At 39.3% G+C, this 7877-nt stretch overlaps 1 protein-coding gene across 2 annotated transcripts in view; it reads left to right on the top strand.

The window, feature by feature from the left end:
- Positions 1 to 7877, top strand: part of LOC107548748 (transmembrane and coiled-coil domains protein 1-like) — a 34303-nt gene that overhangs the window by 12373 nt on the left and 14053 nt on the right. For both annotated transcript variants that reach the window (XM_016229555.1, XM_016229554.1), the window contains exon 3: positions 2638 to 3233. In XM_016229555.1, the coding sequence (XP_016085041.1) occupies positions 2638 to 3233 (596 nt within the window). The remainder of the gene's footprint in view (positions 1 to 2637; positions 3234 to 7877) is intronic.

The raw sequence follows: 7877 nt of genomic DNA, 5'->3' as shown, positions 1-7877 counted from the left end.
TCATGAATATGAAGGAGGTTTTATGCATGTTTATGACAACTGTCATTAAGTGTCATTCGCTCAGTTATGTCATTTTTTATGCAAATATGACATTATTTGACCTAACCCTTACCTAACCCTACCCTTACCCCTAACCATAGCCCATAACAAAGACATCTCAAACAATGTCATCTTTGCATTAAAAATTACATAACTGAGCGAATGACACTTAATGACAGTTGTCATAAACATGCATAAAACCTCATGACATGTGTCATGTCATGATTACGAAGGTGCCATGTCAGTCTTATGCACACCCCTTCACGCAAAGTGTTACCCCCTTTTTCAGCTATTTTAAAGTATTGGTTGGTTGTATTAACTATTGTGAAAACATTTGAGAGTTTTGTGCACATTGGTTAGAGAAAATTATTTGCATGATTTGTAATTTGTATAAAATGACGTACAATCTGTTTAGGAAAATTACAAAGTATTCAGATCACTGTGTTAACAGTTTTGAGAACAGTGACCTGAGTTTGGACACATGTGTCAAATCGATTGAGAAAAGCTGTAATGGCAAAATGAATGTTTGGAAATGTAAACTGATATTTTCTACTGACACACTACAGCAAAAGATAGAAATAACTGACTTCAAACCATTTTTAGCTGGTGACAGTACTAGTGTTCTAATGATTTTGGCCACTGTACCTTTAGGGGTACAAGAACATGTCACTGGAGCAGTACCCTTAAAAGGAAAACGTTGTACCTTATCTACTATTATAGGGACAGTTGTGGCCTAATGGTTAAAGACTCAGACTTATAAACTTGTAAACAAGTCTCAGTACCGGCAGGAAATGTAGGTAGGGGAAGTTAATGAACAGTGCTTGGATGGGTGAAATGCAGAGGACAAATTCCGAATATGGTTTACCATACATGGCCTTTGCATCACTTCATTTTACTTTAAAATTGATTAAAAGTAATATGCCCTCATAAGGTGCTACAATTTACCTTTTAGCAGTAAATAAGGTACAAAGATGTTCCTTTCAGGGTACTGCCCCAGTGACAAGCTGTTGTACCCCTTAAAGTTAGAGAGATTTGACTGCAATATATCATGTAATGTAAATTGATATTTCCTACTGACACACTACAGCAAAATATATTTTGGCCACCACTGTACACACACACACACACACACATATATATATAATTGTAACGAAATTAATGTCAAACTTATTTTTTTTATTTTTACATTATTTTCATTACAATTTAAGTCAGTGTAAAATTAATATTTAGCCTATGTATTTTGTAAATGCACGTTATACATAATTTTTTGTAAACAATTATTCTGTGCATGTACGGTTACGCCTGTTGTTAACACTACTCCGGCATTTTCGACCCTCAAAAACGGAGACTTTTGAAAACGCTGCAGACCCTGTTTTAGTTTGAAAAGTCCAGGGTTGCGTTTCAGTGTAAACGGACCAAACGGAGACTTTTGAAAACGATGGCGTGGCTGCCCACTTTCGCTCTGCGTATCCTTGACAAACGTGTAAACAATAACAACATGCTCATTGTTGTACTCATAGATATGCATAGGTAGATTCCCCATTCGACCGCTCCAAGCACGTAGACACGCGTCCACCATCTAAATAATAGGGCATCTACCTATTAGAGCTGCATGATTCTGGATAAATTGAGAATCACGATTTATTTATTTTTATTTATGTTTTTATTTATTTTTTTGTCTCAAATAGAGATCACGATACTCCCATGATTCTGAACTAAACAAAATAATGTAACAAAATATTATTGCTGCAGTCTATTTAAAATTGTTTAATTAATTTGAATGAATTATTAAACATTTTAATATGTATTTAAAATATAATATATTTAATACACCAGTTATTAATATTAAAATTATGAAAAAGTTTCACAGATTCACTCATAAATACTTAACTTGTTTCATTACTGTATGATCAGCATTTTTTTTTAAATCTCTTGAATGAATGATTCAATGACAAATAAATTTTTTTAAAGTCGCTTGTCGCCACCTAGTGGTGAAACAATGCAATCGACACAAACCCAATTACTTTCAAAAGGGTATTTGCTCTGTTTATATATGAGCTATGAGCTTTCATCCCATTATTTCTGTGATAATATGAATGACTGTAAGACAGAAATAATACTGTGTAGTTGAAAAGACTGTTTGTGAAGCTGTTTCTTACTCAATCATGGTAAATGTCTGCTTTCTCTGTGTCAGCGGCAGTGCAAACGCAGATTTGAATGTTGCAATATGATTTTTACAAAGGTTTAATAGACACGAGCGAATTGTTGTTATTTAAAAATGGGATCGCATGGGTGTTTGAATCGAGAATGCGATTTATTTTTTAATGATTAATCGTGCAGCTGTACTACCAATACATATTTATGGTTGTACCTGCATGAATGGTCATATGACATTTTCGGTTGCATAGTGTGGACTGAGATCATTTCTGAAACGCAGTGAAAACACCAGTATAGACGAGGATAGTTTTCATTTTAAAATGCCGTTTTAATACCAAAACGCATTAGTGTAAACAGGGCCTTAATCTCGTTCCTCGCTCATGTCTCGCTCTCCTCCCTCCCTCACTCTTCCACACCCCTCCACATTGCCTCCATCCTCAGGTGTTTGAGAAGAAGAACCAGAAGGCTGCGGCGAGCATCGCCCAGCTGCAGCGCAAGCTGGAGCATTACCACCGGCGTCTGCGCGAGGCGGAGCACAGCGGCGTGCAGCGGCAGCCCAAAGACATGCTGCGCGACATGCAGCAGGGCCTGAGGGACGTGGGGGCCCGGGTCATCACGGGCCTCAGCGAGGGGGTGGTGGACAGCCTGGCCTCCAAACCGCGCGAGATCGCCTCGCTCATCCGCCACCGCTTCGGCAGTGCAGACAACATCAGTGTGCTGAGGGACGGGCCGGAGGAGGCCGAGGACGGAGCCTCCGCCACACACCTGCAGTCCAGCCCCAAGTTCGCCAGCGACGAGGACTGCTCCAGTGTCACCTCGGGATCCAACAGCATGACGGGGGCCCCTGGGGGCCCACCCAGCTCCAGGGGGAACACGCTGGAACGGGGCCACCACGGCAGCATGGACATGCTGATGCAGGAGCAGCAGGAGCAGCGAGACGTGCAGACGTGCCTGGAGGAGACGCTGGAGAGTGTGAGGAGCGGATATATGAAGGAGTGCAGGCTAGTGATGGAGGCGCTGCAGGAGGAGAGGTTCAGGTACACACACACACTCACACACAGATCACAGTACATACAGTCTAGAGCAGAGCTTCTCTTCTGGGTTTGCTTCAGGACCTAAATCATACTGGACATGCAGTAGCAATCCAGCACTGAACCACAAAAATCATATGTGAATATGGCTAGCCAGCAAGATGTTATACATTGTGATGATGGTCTAAAGTAGGACTGTGCAAATAATCGAATGCCATTATCATGCGCATCTCGTCAGTAAAGCCGGTTCTGTGATTAGTAGTAAATCTCCATCACCTGCTTTCAGATGGAGGAGCATTTACTACACAGAGCCGTAGTTCACTGACAAGCTACACAATATTGCGTTCATTATCGCCGCTGTATCGCCTGCAATTATGAACGCGATATTGCATAGTGCGATATTGTGATTATCGCATTCAATTATTTGCACAGCCCTAGTCTAAAGTGTCACTGGTTTTTATAGAGCTTATGCTCTTTCGTTTATATCTGCTTGTAGTCATTAACACACTTTAGATTGATAAAGAAACGTGTAAAACATGTAAAACAAATAAAACGTGTAATGTGCTTGATTTTGAAAAAGAGTTAGGCTATTGAAAGCACATGAAATAATTCAGTTCGGTACTCGCTGTCTGACAGATGGCTTTCTGTGTGCTTTTAGTACAGTAGTACAGTAGTTTATTTACTGAATTACTGACATTAAGTTTGGACTGTAAAGTTAGAAGAGAACTGATACTTTTGCCTATTTTCTCCTAAAGTTTTTTTTTATCCATTATCCAAAATCAAGTGGAGTTTTTTTTCTTGCCACAGCTGCCTGACATTAGGGGTCTAAATACATAGGCCTAGATAAGTCAAGTCAAGTCAAGTCACCATTATTTATATAATGCTTTTTACAATGCAGATTGTGTCTAAGCAGCTTTACAGTATTAAACAGGGAAATAGTGTGTTGAAATAGTGTGCCATTCTCCTCTGGCCAGACGAAACCAGCAGTTTAATTCTAGGCTGCAACAAAGTCAGATTGTTCAGAGGAATCATCTGGTTCCCGTGGACTATAATGCAATAAGTGATCGCTCAAATACTGAGGCACTAAACCATTCAGGGATTTATAGGTAATTGGCAAGATTTTAAAATGTATACCATGTTTAATAGGGAGCCAGTGCAGTGTTGACAGATCTGGGCTAATATGGTCATAATTCCTGGTTCTAGTAAGAACTCTAGCTGCTGCATTTTGGACCAGCTGGAGTTTGTTTATTAAGAGTGCAGAACAACCACCCAATAAAGCATTACAATAATCAAACCTCGAGGTCATGAACGCATAAATGAACGTTTCTGCATTTGCCATTGACAGCATAGGTCGTAATTTAGATATATTTTTGAGATGGAAAAAGGCAGTTTTGCAGATGCTAGAAATGTGGCTTTCGAAGGAAAGATTGCTATTAAATAGCACACCTAGGTTACTAACTGATGATAAAGAATTGACAGAGCAGCCATCAAGTGTTAGACTGTGTTCTAGGTTATTACATGTGGAGGTTTTAGGTCCGATAATTAACACCTCTGGGTTTTTTTTTTAATTTAACTGTAAGAAATTACTAGTCATCCAGTTTTGTATATCAACTATGCATTCTGTTAGTTTTGCAAATTGGTATGTTTCGTCGGGCCGCGAAGAAATATAGAGCTAAGTATCATCAGCATAACAGTGAAAGTTAACACCATGTTTCCTGATGATATCTCCCAAGGGTAACATGTAAAAGCGTAAAAAGAAACTGTCCTAGTACTGAGCCTTGAGGTACTTCATACTGCACTTGTGATCGATATGATCCCTCTTCATTCACTGCCACGAATTGATGGCGGTCAGATAAGTACGATTTGAACCATGCTAATGCACTTCCACTAATGCCAACATAATTTTCTAGTCTTTTCAAAAGAATGTTGTGGTCAATAGTGTCGAACGCAGTGCTAAGTTCCAGTAGCACTAATAGAGATATACAACCACGATTGAATGATAAGAGCAGGTCATTTGTAACTCTAATGAGAGCAGTCTCAGTACTATAATACGTTCTAAATCCTCACAGAGAATATTTTTCTAAGAAGGAAAATAGTTGTGATGATACTACCTTTTCTAATATCTTTGACAGAAAAGGGAGATTCGAGATCGGTCTGTAATTAATTAATTGTTTGGGGTCAGTTTGTGATTTAATAATGAGAGGCTTAATATCAGCCAGTTTTAAGATTTTTGGGACATATCCTAATGACATTGACAAATTAATAATATTCAGAAGAGGATCTATGACTTCTGGAATCATCTATTTTAGTAGCTTAGATGGAATAGGGTCTAACATACATGTTGTTGGTTTAGATGATTTAACAAGTTTATACAAATCTTCCTTTCCTACAGAAGAGAATGAGTGGAATTGTTCCTTATGGGATCTATAGCACACTATCTGATGTGATACTGTGGCTGATGCATAGACTGTATAAAAACATGGACGTAGTGTCTGTGACGTCACCCGTAGGTTTCTGAAGAGCATTTTTGAAGCTCAAAGTGGGCGGAGCCAGCAGTCGCCGTCTTGGCAGCCACGATTGGATGATAAGAGCAGGCCGTGGCATTTGTGGCAGTGAATGAAGAGGTATCATATCGATCACAAGTGCAGTATGAAGTACCTCAAGGCTCAGTACTAGGGCCGTTACTTTTTACGCTTTTACATGTTACCCTTGGGAGTTATCATCAGGAAACATGGTGTTAGCTTTCACTGTTATGCTGAAGATACTCAGCTCTATATTTCTTCGTGGCCGGGCGAAACATACCAATTTGAAAAACTAACGGAATGCATAGTCGATATAAAAAACTGGATGACTAGTAATTTCTTACTGTTAAACAAAAAAAAACCCAGAGGTGTTAATTATCGGACCTAAAACCTCCACATGTAATAAGCTAGAACACAGTCTAACACTTGATGGCTGTTCTATCAATTCTTCATCATCGAATCAATCCACTTCGCGTCACTCCTGGATAATCGAAAATGGGCAAAGAGGCAGGAGCTGGTTGCTGAAACCACGCCCACCTAGCTTGACGGTGGTGACAGCAGTGGCAATCCACCTGTCACTCAAGTGGCCACGCCTTTAATTATGCAGAACTTTAACTCTTAATATAATTTAAACGAATAAGTTATAAAAAAGTTCACCCCCCTCACAGTTGTCATGAAGGGCAAAATTAGCTATATAGACCAAAACCACTTTTTGTACCAGGCTGTAAACATATTTTTTTTTGCTGTAAAGTTGGGCATTTTAACATAGAGAGTCTATGGGACTGACTCCCTTTTGGAGCCAGCCTCTAGCGGCCAGTCGATGAATTGCAGTTTTAGTCACTTCCGTGTTGGTTTCACGAGAGAGACCAGAAGGTTGCCGCTTGGGCTGATGGCTATATGGCTACAATTTTATCTCTAATAGTATCGATCTTAGAAGTAAAGTAATTCATAAAATCATTACTACTATTCTGTTGGGAAATGTCTGCACCTGCTGATGTTATATTTTTTGTTAATTTAGCCACTGTATTGAATAAATACTTGGGGTTGTGCTTGTTTTCTTCTAAAAGAGTTGAAAAGTAATCAGATCTAGCAGTTTTTAAGGCTTTTCTGTAGGACAGGGTACTTTCCCGCCAAGCAATACGAAATACTTCTAGTTTTGTTTTCCTCCAGCTGCGCACCATTTTCCGGGCTGCTCTCTTGAGGGCACGAGTGTGCTCATTATACCGCGGTGTCAGACTGTTTTCCTTAATCTTCCTTAAGCGTAAAGGAGCAACCATATCTAAAGTGCTAGAAAAGAGAGAGTCCATAGTTTCTGTTACATCATCAAGTTTTTATGAGCTATTGGATATGCTGAGGAATTGAGATAAGATTATTCACAAAGCAGTCTATTGTGGTAGAAGTGATGGTTCTACCATATTTGTAACGAGGAGTAGAATTTACAGTTTTAGCTATATGGAGTTTACACAAGACTAGATAATGATCCGAGATATCATCACTCTGCTGCAGAATGTCAGCACCATCAACATCAATGTGCTCCTGTGGCTCAGTGGTAGAGCATTGCGTTAGCAGCGCAAAAGGCTGTGGGTTCGATTCCCAGGGAACACACATACTGGTAAAAAATGTATAGTCTGAATGCACTGTAAGTCGCTTTGGATAAAAGCGTCTGCTAAATGCATAAATTAAATTAAATTAATCAGTTCCATGTGACAGCATTAAATCTAGAGTATGATTTCGACAATGAGTAGGTCCTGACACGTGTTGTATAACCCCAATAGAGTTCAGAATGTCTATGAATGCTGATCCCAATGCATCTTTTTCATTATCAACATGGATATTAAAATCATCAACAATTAAGACTTTATCTGCAGCCAGCACTAACTCAGATATAAAATCAGCAAATTCTTTAATAAAGTCTGTATGGTGCCCTGGTGGATTTATCATTAACACCTGTTTATCTGGATAATGTTATATGAAGAACCATTACTTCAAACGAGTTACACTTGAAGCTCGCCCTCTGAGAAATACTGAAAACATTGTTATAAATTGAAGCAACACCTCCCCCTTTACCTTTTGGACGCGGCTCATGTTTATAACAGTAATCTTGGGGGGTAGACTCATTTAAAATAAT

Source organism: Sinocyclocheilus grahami, unplaced genomic scaffold (genome assembly GCF_001515645.1).
Source record: "Sinocyclocheilus grahami isolate Dianchi unplaced genomic scaffold, SAMN03320097.WGS_v1.1 scaffold354.1, whole genome shotgun sequence".
NCBI lineage: Eukaryota > Metazoa > Chordata > Actinopteri > Cypriniformes > Cyprinidae > Sinocyclocheilus > Sinocyclocheilus grahami.
This window is presented reverse-complemented; position numbering and strand designations above follow the sequence as displayed.